General features: G+C 39.5%; 1 protein-coding gene across 1 annotated transcript; it reads right to left on the reverse strand.

Annotated features, from left to right (window-relative positions):
- Positions 1–48: 48 nt before the first annotated feature.
- On the reverse strand, positions 49–17,954 carry habp2 (hyaluronan binding protein 2). Its single transcript, XM_060938867.1, has 12 exons — positions 17,924–17,954; positions 12,522–12,620; positions 2,794–2,904; positions 2,585–2,701; positions 2,146–2,262; positions 1,873–2,047; positions 1,680–1,774; positions 1,345–1,594; positions 954–1,096; positions 702–842; positions 399–544; positions 49–210 (listed from the first exon to the last, which is right to left on the reverse strand). Exons 1-12 carry the CDS (start codon positions 17,952–17,954, stop codon positions 49–51), a joined length of 1,587 nt encoding a protein of 528 aa, XP_060794850.1.
- Between the last annotated feature and the right edge of the window lie 3,275 nt (positions 17,955–21,229).

The following is a 21,229-nucleotide window of genomic DNA, read 5'->3' on the forward strand; positions in this document are numbered from 1 at the left end:
TAAAATACAATCAATAATGCATGCATGCACGTAATGTGTAGTGCAACTCTATGTGGAGCGCATCTTTTCATTGATCCAGTCAAGGAAGTGGGTTACACGGGCATAAACACCCGGTTTATTCTTCTTGCCACAGCCATCACCCCAGCTCACCACTCCATAGACATAATGTATGTTGTTCTGTTTACAGACAAGAGGGCCCCCAGAGTCTCCCTGTAAAGAAAACAACCCAGCAAAATGAAATTGTACAAACTACACATTCTAACAATATTTATGCATTTATTTAGCACATGCACACATTAATCCATTAAATAACTGATTATTGGTGTGTATATATTTTATGTAATTTTTCTATTTTTAACAAGTCCCAGTTGCAGTCACAACCACACATAAATACACACCGAACACGTGTCAAACTGTCCTTGCATTCGTCCAGCACAGAGCATACTGTCATCCAGCACATTACCAAGAACATCAGGAGCCATGCAGCGTTTCTCATTAATCAGGAGAACTTTCGTGTCCAGCAAGTGACCGGAACCACGGTCATCTTCAAGAACAAAGAAAGTGTAAATGAAAAGAAAACATGACTTGATTTTGTGTTGGGCAGTAGAGAAAACTCATAACCAAGAAAGGAAGAGGTGTGTGTGTGTGTGAGAGAGAGAGAGAGAGAGAGAGAGAGAGAGAGAGAGAGAGAGAAGCCCCACTTTTCTCAGTGGCTCCATAGCCAGATATAGTACAGATCGTCCCATCAGGAAAAGGGCCAGGGGGCAGACAAGCAGCTTTGACAAACCTAGTCTCTTTGACACAAAGTCCATCTCCAGACACAGCCTTCAGTTTGAGCAGAGCTGATAATTATAAAAACAAAATATTAAAATTTTTATTAATATGTGTATTAAAAATACATTGATGTTTTAGTAGAAAACATATTTAAGTATCAAAGTATTTTAGTAGATGACCTATGTCATTGTAAAGGACACTGTCAATATCTGTGTAGTTCTCATGCGTGATATAATCTTCGACTCCCACAGTCTGATCTATTGCCTCATTCTTCTGTATGTCCACCCCACCCAGAACCACCTGCATCTCAAACGTGGTTTCACTGTTAAAAGCCACATGTGCACAGATAGGCAGGCAAACCACACACACACACACACACACACACACACACACACACACACACGGAAGCAGAAAAATGACCAACTATAAATTAATTATTTTGTAATATATTAAAACGTGCTTTCTTAATTCAGTGTTTTATTTTTAAACTACAATGTGCACTTGATTTGTCTACAGCTCAGACATCAGTAGGTATTGGTATACAACACTGTTACTGGAGGCAATACTTACATGCAGTGAGCAGCAGTAAGAACCCAGCAGGAGTTGAGAAGGATTCCCCCACAATAGTGATTGAAGCCTTCAGTGCTATTTTTGGGGCGCACTTGCAAAGAGGCTTGCCAGGGATAAGCTCCAGGCCTGGACTTCTTCCCACCAAAGATCCTAGGTGCGATCTTACTTGGCTGTGGCTTTCCACACTCAGAGAACTCTGCCTTTACAGTAGGCTCTACCCCTCTAACAGTTGTTATCTCAGTTGTAGAAACTGTAATAACGTTGTGAATGTTACAAACAAGGGTTGGAAAGAAAGAGACTTGGGAAAGAAAAAAAGAAATATAGAGGATATGTACCTGGTTTAGGGCAGCGTGTGATATTACAGTAATTCCATAACAACTTTTTTCTGTATCTGAAGAAGCACCAGGGCTGTTTCTCCCCATCTGGGTTCCTGGATAAAGGAATGTCCAGTAATTACACATTTATCAGATCTCTCTCTCTCTCTCTCTCTCTCTCTCTCTCTCATACAGACATGCAGGCACATCTTACCTACAATAGTTATGAGGTCCAATTCCATCATCTTCTACATCTTCATCTTCATCAGCGACAGGATACTGCTGAAATATTAGGTAAGAGTTCCAAGGTAGACACTCATCTCCATACTCGTCTTCACTAATGAAACCTCTGTATGAGGACCCATCTCCCTCGTAGCATTCATTAGGACCTTAGTCACATAATCAATAGCATTTTGTAAACCAAGATAATGATAATAATAATAATAATAATAATAATAATAATAATAATAATAAAGTTACCAATTACCAAATTGGCAGAGCTTTCCAGTGTAGTTTTCAGGACACTTGCAGTGAAATTTAGACCTTGTATAACCTTTCACACATGTTCCACCATTCAAACAGGGACTGGGATTACAGGCTAAGACTAAAAGAGAACAACTTCAGGCCTTTATATTGTCCTTACTCAACCCTTGCAGTAAAAACAAAACACCTAATATTTCTTCTGCAAAATTAATCTGGGATAATTTAATGTTTAATGTTACAGTTAATGAGTTAAATGAATAAAGTGAGTTATGAATGAATATTTATTGAAATTGTGTAAGTATTATTATGGTAAATGACGTGCACTGAATAAATGTTCAACACAAATAAAATACCATATCTACAGCTTTTCCCCCCACACTATACAGTCTAGAATATTGTTCTGTTTCCTGTCGGTGTCACTGAGAAAGAATGATCAAACTCACCTCTCCTGCAGTTGGGAGGCTGGAAAGGCGGCTTACACTTGCACTCATAAAAGGGCTCTGTCTCAATAAGGACGCACTCACCACGGCCGCATTTGACATTCTTACACATGTTTTTAACTGAAAAACAGAGAAATACATAAATTATTCCCCCAATAACTTTATTTTTATTTTTAAATAAATAGGAATGGTAACAAAACATAGCCTCTAACCATTTTGACATTTGTCACCCTGAAAGGGCAGAGAACAAATGCATTTGAAATCGCCGTAATCAAGATTCACACATGTACCATTGTTATAACAGGGATTTGGATGACATCCATCTGAGAGATAGGGAGAAAGAGGGTGGGTGAGGGAGAGAGAGAGAGAGAGTTCACAAATCAGTCTAATATATAATACATGCATTTTTTAAGTCCAAATTTTACTATCAATCGATCGATCAATAGATAGATAGATAACAAGGTTGCTGACCATACTGAATGACAAGTCCAAGAGGCAAGTGTGGTAGAGAGTGCATGCATTGTGTCTATTGGACTTATATCAGTGATTATGAAAAAGAAAAACGTTTAATCCAGTATTTTAAGTAGCACTATCTCATATCAAAACAAGTATAAATATTTAGACATCTATAGATTGATTATTAGAACCCACACAAATTGATACTGACCAAAAAGTTTGTTTTGCTACTGTAAAGTTTGCCCAACGGCACAGTGGTACAGTGGTTAGCACTGTCGCCTCACAGCAAGAAGGTTCTGGGTTCGAGCCTAGCGGCTGATGAGGGACCTTTCTGTGCGGAGTTTGCATGTTCTCCCCATGTCTGCATGGGTTTCCTCCGGGTGCTCCGGTTTCCCCCACAGTCCAAAGACATGCAGATTAGGTTAACTGGTGACTCTAAATTGACTGTAGGTGTGAATGTGAGTGTGAATGGTTGTCTATGTCTATAAGTGTCAGTCTTGTGATGACCTGGCGACTTGTCCAGGGTGTACCCCACCTCTCGTCCATAGTCGGCTGGGATAGGCTCCAGCTTGCCTGCGACCCTGTACAGGATGAGCGGCTACAGATAATGGATGGATGGATGGATGGATGGATGGATGGAAGTTTGCCCAATATCACAAATGCTCCTCTTGTTTCAAACCCCTGAAATGTTCTGAATTTTGCATTTGTAAATGTGACTTTCATAACAGCTCTTAATCTAAGCAAAGTTGATAAAGTGTTAGGATTTACAGTATATAGTCCTTGTGCTGAAATTCTATGGATCCTGTATATGGACTCTTTTTTAAAGCTCATCCAGAATCTTTAAAGTGTACATCTTGGGTATATTTAAGAGCAAGATCAATGTAATTCTCCTATTTTATATTAAACTTTGGTCAAATATCTGTCACATTTTGCATTTTGTGCAATTTTTTACCTTGCGCAATACCAGAAAAATTCAGTTGAAATCAAGCCATTTGAGGCGAATTGGTCCGCCTCTGAAAAAACTTGGCATTTGGATTTCCTGGCAAACACTGATTTTCGTGATGTCATGCGTGGGACGCCTCCCTCTGAATCCTACGTCAGCGCTGTTTGTTTATGAGAATACAATCTGGTGGTTTTCTGCAAATTTCTTCAACGTTATCACGTAATTATTAAAATGGTTAACGGATGTATCATAGGAGGGTGTAGCAACAGCAATTTTGATGGGATTAGTACTCATCGTTTTCCAAAAGACCGGACAATGAGAGAGAAATGGGAACGCTTTGTGCAAGGCACCCGGAAGCCGAGGACCAAAGCAGAGCCAAGAAAAAGACCAAGAAAATCTGCAATTCACAAGTCGACTGCTGCCAGGGTAAGAAATAAGAGAGACTATACTCTAAATTAGGTGTTCCTGTGTTTGTGTGGTACACGGATAATGTTATTTATTGACACACACAAAAGTAAACAACACGAAAGCGCTGGGCGATAATACACTTACTTCACATGTATCAAGGGATATGCGTGTCAGGGCTTGAGATCTTGGGACCTGTCAAACACATTAAATGTATATACAACCCTGCTTAGCCGATTCCATGTGTGTAGCTTATGAAATCTTTCTCCTACAGTAGCCAGTACTCTTCTAAATGAAGAAATATATAAATACATAATACATAGTAATTAGAAAAAACATGATATATGTAACAATAGATAGATAAGCATTGATACATGAATCCATGGGTTTAGAAGCTCAGGTGACAATTCCATATTTCAATGCAAAATTGCTAGCTGCTAAACTTGGTCTACACAGACTCTGCACTGAAACCGTGCAAGCTCGCGCAGCCTGCTGGCGGATCCGCACGTGACATCACGGATCTGGCTCTAGACTCCCTTGGGATTTTTCCAGACTCGTTTTGTTATTTTATTTTTTTTCTGCTTTTTCGGCCTTGTGCAAAATTACCCTTCTGGATGAGTGTGTAAAGGGACATACTTTCATTTAAAAAAAAACCATGAAATTGGTCCAGGATATGCACTTTAAAATGGGACCATTACCAAACTGTTATGCTTATATACAGTACAACAGAAGTACAGACACCACTGTGCAGTATCACTTAAAAGTCAAATGACTGAAAATTATATCAACTTACAGTTATTGCATTACTTCTAAGTTGAACAGTATGGTATTTTCTCTGATGTAAAATAAAAAACTGACAGTTTAGATTTACTATATTAAAAATACAGGCCCCACAGTAGGAACTCAAAGCAACAAAGGTCAATACAATTTTCATTACTGAGATTCAAATTTTTTATTTTTTCAATACTTTGTATGTCCACCTTTATTTTTGATGACCGATTCAGTCCTTCTTGGTATGAAGGATACCAGTGTTGCACACATTTCCGGAGAGATGTTCTGCCATTCTTCAGGGACATTTTTTTTTCCTCCTGCTCTTTGCTAGAGTGGTTGTGTTGCTCTACCTTTCTCCTTAAAATATTGTTCTAAGGGTGGCACAGTGGTGTAGTGGTTAGTGCTGTCGCCTCACAGCAAGAAGGTCCAGGTTCGAGCCCCGTGGCTGGCGAGGGCCTTTCTGTGCAGAGTTTGCATGTTCTCCCCATGTCTACGTGGGGTTCCTCCGGGTGCTCCGGTTTCCCCCACAGTCCAAAGACATGCAGGTTAGGTTAACTGGTGACTCTAAATTGACCGTAGGTGTGAATGTGAGTGTGAATGGTTGTCTGTGTCTATGTGTCGGCCCTGTGATGACCTGGCGACTTGTCTAGGGTGTACCCCGCCTTTCGCCCGTAGTCAGCTGGGATAGGCTCCAGCTTGCCTGCGACCCTGTAGAACAGGATAAAGCGGCTAGAGATAATGAGATGAGATGAGATATTGTTCTAAATAGTGCTCTATTGGATTCAAGTCAGGCACCATACTTGGCCAGGCCATAGTTTTCACTTCTCTTTCGAGGCTCTTGTGTGATTTTGGCAGTATTTTGTGGATCATTATCATGCTGGAATATTCCTCTTCTGCCAAGTTTCTGGAGATTGGGAGTCATCTTTTTAGCCAGTAGTTTGGTAGTGTATCCACAGGCATTCATGTTGCCATCTATAATTGTCATCTTCCTAATGCCTTTTGTACTTATGCAGCCCTATATAATCACACTCTCACCTCCGTGCTTCACTGTCGGAACTATGCATGCATTATCATGGGTGCAAGAATAAAATTTTAAAAAACCTGAAAAGTCTGACAAAGGGGGGGGGGGGGGGGGGGGAGTCCCCCTTAGGCCTCAAAAAAAAATTTAAATTACAAGTTAAAATGGTTGTCTCTCATGCAATCTCATGCAAACATTTATAATATTAATAGTTATATGATTTGCATATTCACATCAAATGTTTAATATATTTCATCAATTCATCTGAAATAACAATATTTCAACTACAAGGTTTGATATTTCAAAAGATCTAGCAACTACTAATTTAAATGTTGAAACAACCATTTTTAATATGCTTTTGCTGTGATACCTTTTTTACAATATATACACAGCTTGAGTTAAAATAAGGGGCCATATGTCTTGATGTCCTCAGAAACTCCTGGATTTTAGCAAATAACAAGATTCAGCTTTTTCCACATACAAAAATATCTATATTTTATAATCCATTACTGACTACAAATGAGTTTTCAACCTAACAACCACATTAGAAAAGATGATAAAAAAAGCTAATAAACTTATTTCAAGACCTACCTTACTTTTATTTAATAATTGAAAGGTAATCTCATTCGTTCATCTCGTTATCTCTAGCTGCTTTATCCTGTTCTACAGGGTCTCAGGCAAGCTGGAGCCTATCCCAGCTGACTACGGGCGAAAGGCGGGGTACACCCTGGACAAGTCGCCAGGTCATCACAGGGCTGACACATAGACACAGACAACCATTCACACTCACATTCACACCTACGGTCAATTTAGAGTCACCAGTTAACCTAACCTGCATGTCTTTGGACTGTGGGGGAAACCGGAGCACCCGGAGGAAACCCACGTAGACACAGGGAGAACATGCAAACTCCGCACAGAAAGGCCCTCGCCGGCCATGGGGCTTGAACCCGGACCTTCTTGCTGTGAGGTGACAGCGCTAACCACTACACCACCATGCCGCCCTGGAATAGAGCTATTTACTGTATTTTTATTATTTACTGCTTGATCTCACATGCATTAATAAGGCAAGAAATTGCACTAATTAACTTTTGACGAGGCACCTGTTAAGTGAAAAGTGTTCCAGGTGACTACCTCATGAAACTGGTTAAGATGATGCCAATAGTGTGCAAAGTGTCAAGGTAAATGGTGGCTACTTTGAAGAAGTTAAAATACGAAACTTTTGTTTGTTTGTTTTTTAACACTTTTTTTGTGTACCAGATAATTCCATATACAGTGGATATAAAGTGTACACACCCTGTTAAAATGATATTTTTTTACATCAGAAAAACCTGAGTCCATGATAAACAATTTCAAAACTTTTCTCACGCTTAATATGACCTATAATCTGTACAATTCAATTGAAAAACAAGCAAATCTGTTTGAGGTAAAAGCATAAAAAAAATAAAACGTACAATAAGCTAGTTGCATAAGTGTGCACACTCTTAAACTAATACTTTGTTGAAGCACCTTTTGATTTAATTACAGCATTCAGTCTCTTTGGGTCGGAGTCTGTCAGCCTGCCACATCTAGACTTGGTAATATTTGCCCACACTTCCTTGCAAAAGTGCTCCAAATCTGTCAGATTGCGAGGGCGTCTATTGTGCACAGCCCTCTTCAGGTCACTCCACAGATTTTCAATTGGATTTAGGTCTGGGCTCTGGCTGGACCATTCCAAAACTTTTTTGGGGTCACTGTCATGCTGAAAGATGAAATTCCTCTTCATCTTCAGCTTTCTAGAAGACACCTCAAGGATTTGGGCCAAAATTGACTGGTATTTAGAACTGTTCATAATTCCCTCCACCATGACTAAAGCTCCTGTTCCAGCTGAAGAAAAACAATCCTAAAACATGATGCTGCTACCACCACACTCCACCATGGGTATGGTGTTCTTTTGGTGATGCGCAGTGTTGTTTTTGTGCCAAATATACAGTGGTGCTTGAAGGTTTGTGAACCCTTGAGAATTTTCTATATTTCTGCATAAATATGACCTAAAACATCATCAGATTTTCACATAAGTCCTAAAAGTAGATAAAGAGAACCCAGTTAAACAAAGGAGACAAAAATATTATACCTGGTCATTTATTTATTGAGGAAAATGATCCAATATTACATATCTGTGAGTGGCAAAAGTATGTGAACCTCTAGGACTAGCAGTTAATTTGAAGGTGAAATTTGAGTCAGGTGTTTTCAATCAATGGGATGACAATCAGGTGTGAGTGGGCACCCTGTTTTATTTAAAGAACAGGGATCTATCAAAGTCTGATCTTCACAACACATGTTTGTGGAAGTGTATCATGGCACGAACAAAGGAGATTTCTGAGGACCTCAGAAAAAGCGTTGTTGATGCTCATCAAGCTGGAAAAGGTTACAAAACCATCTCTAAAGAGTTTGGACTCCACCAATCCACAGTCAGACAGATTGTGTACAAATGGAGGAAATTCAAGACCATTGTTACCCTCCCCAGGAGTGGTCGACCAACAAAGATCACTCCAAGAGCAAGGCGTGTAATCGTCGGCGAGGTCACAAAGGACCCCAAGGTAACTTCTAAGCAACTGAAGGCCTCTCTCACATTGGCTAATGTTAATGTTCATGAGTCCACCATCAGGAGAACACTGAACAACAATGGTGTGCATGGTAGGGTTGCAAGGAGAAAGTCACTGCTCTCCAAAAAGAACATTGCTGCTCGTCTGCAGTTTGCTAAAGATCACGTGGACAAGCCAGAAGGCTATTGGAAAAATGTTTTGTGGACGGATGAGACCAAAATAGAACTTTTTGGTTTAAATGAGAAGCATTATGTTTGGAGAAAGGAAAACAGTGCACTCCAGCATAAGAACCTTATCCCATCTGTGAAACATGGTGGTGGTAGTATCATGGTTTGGGCCTGTTTTGCTGCATCTGGGCCAGGATGGCTTTTCATCATTGATGGAACAATGAATTCTGAATTATACCAGTGAATTCTAAAGGAAAATGTCAGGACATCTGTCCATGAACTGAATCTCAAGAGAAGGTGGGTCATGCAGCAAGACAACGACCCTAAGCACACAAGTCGTTCTACCAAAGAATGGTTAAAGAAGAATAAAGTTAATGTTTTGGAATGGCCAAGTCAAAGTCCTGACCTTAATCCGATTGAAATGTTATGGAAGGACCCGAAGCGAGCAGTTCGTGTGACGAAACCCACCAACATCCCAGAGTTGAAGCTGTTCTGTATGGAGGAATGGGCTAAAATTCCTCCAAGATGGTGTGCAGGACTGATCAACAGTTACCGGAAACGTTTATTTGCAGTTATTGCTGCACAAGGGGGTCACACCAGATACTGAAAGCAAAGGTTCACATACTTTTGCCACTCACAGATATGTAATATTGGATCATTTTCCTCAATAAATAAATGACCAAGTACAATATTTTTGTCTCATTTGTTTAACTCGGTTCTCTTTATCTACTTTTAGGACTTGCATGAAAATCTGATGATGTTTTAGGTCATATTTATGCAGAAATATAGAAAATGCTAAAGGGTTCACAAACTTTCAAGCACCACTGTATATGTTTTGGCATTGTGGCCAAAAAGTTCAACATTGGTTTCACCAGACCATAATACATTTTTCCCACATGCTTTTGGGAGAGTTAATGTATTTTTATTTTTTGCAAAATTTAGCCGGGCCTGGATGTTTTTCCTTGACCCTACCTCATAGTCCAGATATATGGGGAATACGGGAGATTGTTGTCACATGCAGTACACAACCAGTACTTGCCAGAAATTCCTGCAGCTCCTTCAGTGTTGCTATAGGCCTCTTTGCAGCCTCCCTGACCAGTTTTTGTCTGGTCTTTTCATCAATTTTGGAGGGACGTCCAGTTCTCGGTAATGTCACTGTTGTCCCATATTTTCTCCACTTCTTGATGACTGTCTTCACTGTACTCCATGGTATATCTAGTGCCGTGGAAATGTTTTTGCACCCTTCTCCTGACTGATACCTTTCAACAATGAGATCCCTTTGATGCTTTGTTAGCTCTCTGTGAACCCTGGCTTTTGCTGGAGGAGCAACTGAGTAAATGTCTGAACTTTATTTGGGGTTAATCAGAGTCATTTTAATTGATGGCAGGTATGAACCCAAAAAGTCTGAATGCTGTAATTAAATCAAAAGGTACTTCAACAAAGTATTAGTTTAAGGGTGTGCACACTTATGCAACAAGCTTATTGTACGTTTTTTTAAAAATATATTTTCCCCCCAACAGATTTGTTTGTTTTTCAATTGAATTGTACAGGTTAAAGGTCACATTAAAGGTGGGAGAAGTTTTGAAATTATTTATCATGGTCTCATTTTTTTTAAAACATCAGAAAAACCTATCATTTTAACGGGGTGTGTACACTTTTTATATCAACTGTATGTTCCATATGTTATTTAATAGTTTTGATGTCTTCAGTATTGTTCTACAATGTAGAAAATAGTCAATATACAGAAAAACCTATGAATGTGTGGTTGTGTCCAGACTGATTTATTTGCTTGTTTGTTTGTTTGTTTGTTTGTTTGTCTTCATATGTTCTATTTAATTAGAGTGCTAGGGTAATATTAGAACCACATTTTACTGCAAACATTTTCTTCATTACATTTTCCAAGGGTATCCATTTTTAGTGTTAAAGGTCCCATGGCATGAAATTTTCACTTTCTGAGGTTTTTTAAAGTTAAAATGAGTTCCTCTGACCTTCTTAAGTCACCCCAGTGGCTAGAAATTTCATAATGTGTAAACCAAACTATGCCCAACATTTGAGAATGGCGCGTCAAAACGGCGCGTTGATAAGCTCTTCCCTTTACTATGTCAGCAAGGGAGATGATCCCCCCCCTCTGGATTCCCACCCACTGTATGGATTGCCCCGCCCAGTTGTAGTGAGGAAACCATAGAGGACACAACAACATGGCATCACCTAAGCGAGCGAAACATGGAAATTGCGCTGTACATGGATGTGACAACACAGAAAAGAGTCTGTTTTTACTGCCGACGGGAGAGCCCCTGAAGACGCAGTGGCTTAATTTTATTTACTTCAATAATACGCCGTCGAGTCTACCTAAGACGGTGTATGTTTGTCGGAAGCATTTTCCTGAGGAATGTTTCCACAACTTGGGACAGTACAGGGCAGGTTTTGCACATCAACTATCACTGAAGCCTGGGTCCGTACCAAGCATCCCTGCCGCATCAGCCACTAACACCGAACAAGTAAGTGTATAACTGGTCGTTTTGCCATGTTTTAAAATCGGTGCGTTAGCCTAGCAATGGCTACATTAGCTGTGCAGCTAACCGCTTCCTGCAGTTAGCCAGGTAATCTGCACTACAAAACTAAAGCGCATGCAGCATGCTCTGTTAAACTGAGTTTAGTCTGGAAATTGACTGTAACTTATGAGCTTATGTTTGACTATTGATCCGCAATGCATGGATAAGCGCTATGTTGCTGTAGTTGCTGCTTCTATCCTCTTTGGTTATGGAGTGCGTGTTCAAGCCTAGGGTATTATACGTTCGTAAACTACCACTCCGAACACACTCACACTCTGTTCTCTGTGTCACGTTGAGTTTACGAAAGGAGTCCGAGGGAGAACAGGGTTTTGTCTTAGCAGCGTGGCTACAGGCGCTGATAGCAGCGAGTATGTGTGTGCGCAGCTTGGTCAAGCCCCTCCCCCCATGGCCCACCCCCACCCTCTACCCTTCCCCGCCTTCTGCTTCTCATTAGCAAAACGACGCACTGGGAAAAGCGCTGAAATGGGGCTTTCTCCCAGGAGGCTATATTTACGTGCCGAGGGTTCATTTCGAGAAAGGCTGCGGATATAACATCCAGAAGCCTCCACGAGCCCGTTTAAAGCATCAACAAACCACCATGCCATGGGACCTTTAAAGAACTGATAAACATTCAAAAAGAATGTTTTGCACAATCACTGCTGGAATTGTCCAGTCTTCTGATATCAAAGAATACACTGTTTCCCCTTTTAATTACATAATAAAAAGTATGTCTGTGAAGATTCTCAATCATCCAGGTCATAGTAAACTGTGGGTGGTAGAAATGGGCAACTGGACTTGCTTGAAGATTCTTGAAAACGTTTCACCTCTCGTCCAAAAGGCTTCCTCAGTTCTGTCTGACTAATAGGGAGTATCAGATATTTATGATCAGATACATAAATATCTGATACTCCCTATTAGTCAGACAGAACTGAGGAAGCCTTTTGGACGAGAGGTGAAACGTTTTCAAGAATCTTCAAGCAAGTCCAGTTGCCCATTTCTACCACCCACAGTATAATAAAAAGTATTTAAAATATTTGATTTATTACCGATTTCTTCAGTGAGGGCAATCAGCCAATCAAGGTCTATATCATCATCAGATTCCTCAACGTAGTCAGTGTACAGCTCATTAATTGCTGTTATGACACCTAGACCAATTTCAAACACAGAAAAAAAATTATTGACATGACAAAATTTATATAATATAAATATATTACACTGCAACCCCGCTATAACAAACTCCTTGGGGGACATCCAAATAGTTTGTTTTATTGAAAAGTTCATCATACTGAAATAGACCCACTTGTCACACCAAACACTCACTCTTACTTAAAACAAAACTGTGTTTAATTTATATTTACACTTAATTCACTTATATGCTTATGAAATAAAGGAAATAAGTCACTCTTTTCAGCATCATAAAAATAGTGTGAATATTGTAAACTTTCAGTTAGTAAAAGTATGTGTGGCAGCGAGGGCGTGGTCGCTGTGAACGGCGAGGAGTCAGGTTGAACCAGCAGGTAGCATGTGATGAGTTACACCTGTGTCTAATTACTGACTGTCTATTAATGTGTCTCTGTGCGTCCTTTAGATGGCCAGTAACAAGAGAGAGCTATGTGTGTGTGTGAGAGTAGGGTTGCAAAGGGGCAGAAAATTTCCGGTATATTTCTGGTAAATTTCCAGAAACTTTAGTTAGGGAATTTTGCTTCCACACACTGGATGGCGTATGTGGCATTTTTCTGTTAAATAAGATGACAAAAAATGCAAATATGTAGATAGCAAGCTGAATTAATGGAAAGGTCTTCAAAACATTTAAAATTGATGAAATCTTGTGTAGTTACATAAAACCGTCTAGCAGGAGGCAGAAGAAACAGCATCACATTTTGCGGTAGCTAGCACCATGATAAGCTAACTTCTTTAATTAAATGGTGCTAGCTAGCTTACATTTAGCATATCTGGTTTACCAGTAAGCTAGCAATAGATTTTGATTTTGCTAGTTAAACTTTAACACCATAGATCAAATATCATCTACCTCATATCATCATCATCAAAATGTACTTGACTCACGGGCGATTGCTCTAAGACAACGAGGGAGGCTCAGCCTCCTCTAAAAATGACGAACATCGTGTAGGATGAATTGCGCTAGGCTTATGTTATAGCCGACCTTATAACATTGCTATTTCAGATCCAGAATCATAGAAATATATGTGCTCAACCCAACTACAGTGCGAAATCATTCCGTTATAACTTTCCCCAGTTCGCCTAATGTGTGCGTGAGTTTTTCCCCCTCGTGACAGCGCAATGCAGCCCAGCCTCAGTGCACTTCAATGGCATTGGGAGTTATGCGCTTTTCAATATCAAAATGCAAGACGATTATTGGACAAATACTGCGAAAACGCCCGCCCACGGAGTCTCACGGACTCCCAGCCTCAGTGGACTTCAATGGCATTTGGGAGCTATGCGCTTTTCAATCTCAAAATGCAAGACGGTTATTGGACAAATACTGCGAAAATGCCCGCCCACCGGACTCCCAGCCTCACAGTGGGAGGGACATGGCAGTTTCCGCGAGGAGACTGGTAATTGGTGAAAGCGGCCGGATATTTTCTTTGATTGACAGCTCGTTTCAAATATAGACAGGCAGCGGTGAATTTCAGTTCAGTCCCATGCGGATTCGCAAGTGCTGTGGTGTATTGTAAGAGATCAGCTTACATTTTGATTTCATTCATTACATACAGTTTCTACCAGCTTTTTTAGTTTGTATATATTTTCATTGTAAATAAAGTGTAAATATAGTGTTGTCAAGTTTGCTATCCTAGTTCCAGAAATTTCGTTTATTTGAGTGACTGAACTTGAACTTGAGGGGGCTAGTCAGCTAGCAAGAAAGCTGTGCACGGATGCCAAGCATTGCTGATTTAATTTTGGCAAAGCCATTTGCCAGTCTTCCTTTCGAGGAAAAAATTAAAATTAAAGAGCAGGGTAGACCAACGCCTCAAATTGACTTGGTGAAAAAGGTAGGGAATAATACTCGTTCCTTTCAGCTCTTCTGGTACGAGAAAGTGAATTGGCTAACAGCAAGTGACCCACATCAACAACAGTAAATAGGCTACTTTAGTAATATGTCATGGATGGACCAAAAATATAGAATCTAATTAAAATGTTTATGCCGAGTATATTATATTGGAATATATATTTCTCTGGATATGAATTAAACACAGCTACAATTTGGAAAACATTTTTAAACAAAAACACAGCCAAGAACATTTCACACTACAGACCTGGATTAAAAGTGAAGGGTTATCAAAATTGTCAATAAAACATTTCTCAGTCAAAATAAGTAAAATATAGGGAAAGTGTCATTGAATGAAATGTGTGGCACCCAGCTCTATGTTTGGCTCCCCATGGTCAGTGCTTGTGCCTATTCCAGAACACTCTGCTGTTACTGCTGAGGTTCCTGACAAAGAACTGCTTTCAATAATGATCAATTTTTAAACAACATGCCACAATTTTAAAATATAAAATGTTAAAATATACCCTCCCCAACACCGCCATCATGTATTTGGACAGTAGGCTAATGGGCCAAAAGAACCTGTTATTTCACAGTTTGTGACCCTGCCAACAATCAGCCAGATCAGAGGCAAGAGTATGGGCAAAATTGATGTGTTTTTTCTTTTTTCTTTTTTCTTTTAAAATCTGGAAATATCGTAACCGACCAGCCTCCCCTGTTTGAAAGACTACCAGCCGCCACTGACTTGACTGTATGTAGTCCTTTGGCTCAAATGCTTCAATAGTCTGTATCTGTGTTGTGGGCTCAGAAAAGTTGCTTTAGTAGTTCAGAATTCTAGAAATTATTGTGCATGTGATGGAGGAATGCACAATGCATGTAGGGGGTGTGGCCTCAATAGCTCTACAGGAAGTGATTGAGGAATAGCAAATTATACTCAACTGTACTCACATCAAATCTGATAGTTTTAGCCAAGATTACGCTACAATATTTTTTTCTACCAACTATATTTATGTTCTCAACCTTCAACTTTTGATAATTCCCAGTTTATTCCCAATAATTCCTGTTAATTCCCATGGAAAGTTTCCAACTTTGAAAATTCCCGGAATTTTGCAACCCTATGTGTGTGAGAGAGAGAGAAACCTAAAGTGACTGAAATGTGAAAGATAAAAAAAAAAAAATGCACCTTGACCTGTCACGCCTGTCTCCCAGTCCCTCATTGCCCCAGCATAAAACTGTTTCAGTACGATACTAGTGTCCCATCAGTTTTAATTGCCGAAGAAACTTGTAATCCTGGACTGCTTTTTTCTTCAATGACTTAAATGTCCGAGTCACTATCGCAGTTCATTGACCGAATTAAAGGATCACGAATGGAGGCGATGATATCTTCGTCTGTTATGAAAATGATAGCGGTTTCCCGGTGTATCGTTGCTAATGTCCACCCACTGACTCACTATGTTTTCTAAATCTTCACCATTCAGTTTATTCATATTTTCTAATTTACCAATGATGTCAGCAGTCGTTTCATCCTTTTATTAGTGTGCTTGATCAAGCACACAGCAGCCGAAGGCACACTATTGTTCTTCTTAAGTTTACTTATTCTGCCTTATTCCGACACATTTTTTGGATCCACTACTCATCCTAGGGCATTCGAGATAGAGACACCGTTCCAACTCTGAGACGTCTGGCCCGAAGTGGTGTAGTGTGCTTGTATACAGCTTTCGGATCAACACGCCCGTTCTCTTGTTCTTGTCGTTTTTCTTTGTTTTTTTCCCATAGAGAATGATATCATGCCTGCTGTTAGCTCGTGAGTTGTTACCATGTTCACCATTAGCATGTTATCATGAGAGCTGTTAACGTTAGGATTAGCATGGTAGCATGCAGAGTTCGCATGTGTGCTGTTAGCGAGTTCGCCTGAGCATGTTAGCATGCTAACTGTTAGCATGTCATCCTCAGCGTGTTAGCATGCTAAAAGTTAACATACTAGCCATTAGCATGCTAGCCTGTTAGCTGTTAGCATGATAGCTGTCAGCATATTAGCCTTAAAGTGTAAGAATTTTAACAAATAGCATGTTAATCATTAGCATGTTAGAATGCTAGCTGTCAGCATGTTATCTATTAGCATGTTATCTATTAGCATGTTAGCATTAACATGTTAACATGCTAGCTTTTAGCATGTTAGTATGCTGTTAGCATGCTAACTGTTAGCATGTTAGTATGCTAACTGTTAGCATGCTAGTTGTTAGCATGTTGGCATGCTAGCTTTTAGCATGCTAGCATGATAGCTGTTCTGCTACAGCTCAGCAAGCACACTTTGCATTTTCTCTGTGGAAATGCAGTCTAGTTGATCTTTTGATCCCCATCCTTGATAATTGTTAGTGACTGACACCTAAGTGAGGCTCATTAAGCCTTTGTTTAATGGCCTTAACACATATCATTCAAATTATTTTTAACACCATTTTGATTGGCTGAGCGAACTGCAAATAACTGCCTACAAATCATGGTCTGCTCATCAGCAGTTACTTCGCACTTTTGTCAACATGGTTCAATTTCTTTGTTATTGTTTGACTTGTCACATAAACTTTATAATCAGTATTTTTAAAAAAATAATAATTTGAATGATAAAACAATTATTGAAATTGATTTTCACAAAATATATATATATTATTTACCAGCTGTGAGGTCCGCATGGTGAAATACTGTGACTGAGGTTTTGAAAGTACCGACTGAGGCCCTCTGGGCTGAGGTCAGTATTCAAGGCCAAGGTCATGGTATTTCACCATACGGACCAACCTTAAGCTGGTAAATAATATATTTATTTTTTTCTTTACCAAATTCTAACAGAAAACGAGAGCGCCCGAAAGGGAAAACCGAGCCGAGGCGAGCCGCCATTTTGAATCCTCATTCACGGCTGTAACGCAAATTGCTTCCTCCTCGGTATACAAGTGCACTTCCATGGCAGGAAAAAAACTACATTTTGCTGCCTATGTAGTCCCCTATTTATACAAAATTGAGTCATTCAGGATTCAGCCATGTTTTTGCTCGGCGTTAGCAGCAGTTACAGGTTTTTAGCTTTCTCCTGAAATGTTTTCTTTTATTTCTTCTTCCTCAGAGTAGTAAAACTTGCTTTCGCTGTGAAGACTGTTATCGCTATCCATGCTGTAAAATTAATGCTATTCTCCTGAGAAATGCAAAAATAAATATTGACAAAAATTGCTACTGTTTGTTGTTGTTGTGAAGGAGCGAGTCGCCAGAGGTCCGTAACCGGGGTCCGTACCGTAGGATACGGACCCGCTCACCAGCCAATCAGAGCATGGGATTTGATGGAAACCAGACCGCGGAAAAAAATAGAGATTTATTAGTGTCTCGCCACTAACAAATAATGATATTTTGTTCAGCCCCATCCAATAATGACTTACTGTTAACTTGACTACGGACTTGAATACTTACTGTTTTGTCTCTGGGGTGATGAAGAGGGCATGGCTCAGTGATTTTTATTTTATTTTTTTTTAAGACTCCTGACTCATTGCTACTAAAGGCAGGGGACATGAAGTCAGTTCATTATATACGAACGTTTGTAGTAAAAGAGTTTGTTATAGCGGGGTTGCAGGTTGTATTAGGAAAAGACAATTTTGAATCTCACCTTCAGTAAAATCACTGAGGATATTCAAGAGCAGTCCCTGAAAAAGTAAAAATTTCCATCCAAAAACATTCAATAATAATCAAAGTAAAATCTCTGCATATAAAAGGAATAAGTTGCATTATCATAAAAGGCAACTTATTCATTTTATATGCAAATATTTTACTTTGATTATTGTTGAAATTCTAAGCAATGTAAGCATTTAGCCTCAACATTATTGATTGGCAGCTTAGTCACTTATGACACAGGCACATAAAAGAAAGGACACTGGAAAAAAAGCTTTCGTCCTCTGTAAAAACTTCAACTTACTCATCACTTAATGCTTGCAAAATGTGATTTCTAATAATGTGATTATATTTCATCAGCACAAGGCATAACTGAATTAATTGTGAAAAAGTTGCTTCATACCTTAGTGTCTGCTCCTGTTGCTGCTTGGTTGAAACTGATCAGCAGCAGGAATAGCACAAGCATGACACTGCCAATATCGGTTACAGGATTACAGGGAAGAGATCACCACAGTCTTGGGAACGCAGACAATGATCATTCAGATCACCACTTGGATATTCATACAGAACGTCTCCTCTCCAGCTGGCAATCATTAGCCCACAGCATCGATTTCGTCAGAGACTCATGACAGTCCTGTGCCCCAGTATACAACACACACCACCATCACTCTGTTTATGGTCTCGGATGTACACGACCACGAGAGATTTCAGACCACTGTTTTCATTCATTGAATATTTAATAATGTAGGCAGGTCAGGTAGAAATTGTCACATGGGTAGTTTTCCTTTACATTGCTATGCTTGAAAATAAAAATGGATTGAATGTTTCATTACTAGCATTGCTGTGACATCAGTTCTGAATGCTTCTGTGTGATTTCTCGTCTGGGTCACTGGCCTAGCCAGTATCAGTGTATTTACTCTGAATAAGCACTTTGGACTCATCTTAATTTTACACATAAATAGACTATGAAATCCTCTACTGTCCAACAACAAAGGGTCCAACTTGTAGTTCTTGTTACAGTAGGTGTACAATCTGGACATCATTTTGGCCTTGTTATGATCGACACAGTAATTCAGTTACAGGATTTTTTTTTTTAATACAGATGTTTAATTAAAGCTCCATGCAACCGATTCACAGATGAGCATATCACAATACACAATACAAAAAGGGGAAAACAAGCAAACACAAACAAAAACACATCTCATTTAGAAAATTTAGGAAAATTGCCCTGAGAAAGAGGCAAAGGAAGAAAGGATTTTATTAGACACAATATTATCCGCATATGTATATGATTTCTTTGTCATTCTTTTACACTGGGTCATTTTTTTTCATTCATAAATCAGCAAAAATTCAATGACACTATCATAAATAATGAGGCTTTGCAAATATGGCTGTGCAGTTTTTTTTTGTAATTCTAAATAAAATCCATGTTTGGATTTTTTTTAATTAGTTAAAACTATTTATTTTTACTTTGAATATGTGAACATTTTTAAATGTAGCAATCTTTTGACCCTTACTGAACTTTACTTTGACTTCTACTTTTATTTGAAAAAGATATTGAAACAGTACCCATAATTTTACTAAAATACAGATTCCCTGCACTTCCCTGGTGGGGAGTGGATTAGTGTGGGTCTTCTCTGTAACAGAATTGGGTATGATCTAAAGGGGTAATGAACAATGTGGCACATCGTAGCAGTATTGTTTCATGTATATTTATAGAGTCTCTCTCTAGTTTTCTTTTTCTAACCAGTGAGCTGGAAAGCTCTAATATTTTGAAAAAAAAATTTTTTTTTAATTGTAATGCTAATTGAGAGCAAGGCCATAAGCACAAATAAAAAGTTCAGGTTTGCTCTAACTTTGAGTCTACTATTTTCCCTAAAGGCTTTACACAGAGTTGGTGACTTAAGCCCAAGTTAAACAATGAAAATCAATATTTACGCAAAGAAAGGTACATCTATTGAGATCTGGGTTATGTACAGTGGTGCTTGAAAGTTAGTGAACCCTTTAGAATTTTCTATATTTCTGCATAAATATAACCTAAAATATAATCAGATTTTCACACAAGTCCTAAAAGTAGATAAAGAGAACCCAGTTAAACAAATAAAACAAAAATATTATACTTGGTCATTTATTTATTGAGGAAAATGATCCAATATTACATATCTGTGAGTGGCAAAAGTATGTGAACATTTGCTTTCAGTATCTGGTGTGACCCCCTTGTGCAGCAATAACTGCAAATAAATGTTTCCGGTAACTGTTGATCAGTCCTGCACACCGGCTTGGAGGAATTTTAGCCCATTCCTCCATACAGAACAGCTTCAACTCTGGGATGTTGGTGGGTTTCCTGACACGAACTGTTCGCTTCAGGTCCTTCCACAACATTTCGATTGGATTAAGGTCAGGACTTTGACTTGGCCATTCCAAAACATTAACTTTATTCTTCTTTAACCATTCTTTGGTAGAATGACTTGTGTGCTTAGGGTCGTTGTCTTGCTGCATTCTCTTGAGATTCAATTCTTGGACAGATGTCCTGACATTTTCCTTTAGAATTTGTTGGTATAATTCAGAATTCAGGGGCGGCATGGTGGTGTAGTGATTAGCGCTGTCGCCTCACAGCAAGAAGGTCCAGGTTCGAGCCCCGTGGCCGGCGAGGGCCTTTCTGTGTGGAGTTTGCATATTCTCCCCGTGTCCGCATGGGTTTCCCCCGGGTGCTCCGGTTTCCCCCACAGTCCAAAGACATGCAGGTTAGGTTAACTGGTGACTCTAAATTGACCGTAGGTGTGAATGTGAGTGTGAATGGTTGTGTGTCTATGTGTCAGCCCTGTGATGACCTGGTGACTTGTCCAGGGTGTACCCCGCCTTTCGCCCGTAGTCAGCTGGGATAGGCTCCAGCTTGCCTGTGACCCTGTAGAACAGGATAAAGCGGCTAGAGATAATGAGATGAGATGAATTCAGAAGTCATTGTTCCATCAATGATGGCAAGCCATCCCGGCCCAGATGCAGCAAAACAGGCCCAAACCATGATACTACCACCACCATGTTTCATAGATGGGATAAGGTTTTTCTGCTGGAATGCAGTGTTTTCCTTTCTCCAAACATAACGCTTCTCAT

Source organism: Neoarius graeffei, chromosome 14 (genome assembly GCF_027579695.1).
Source record: "Neoarius graeffei isolate fNeoGra1 chromosome 14, fNeoGra1.pri, whole genome shotgun sequence".
NCBI classification, from domain to species: domain Eukaryota; kingdom Metazoa; phylum Chordata; class Actinopteri; order Siluriformes; family Ariidae; genus Neoarius; species Neoarius graeffei.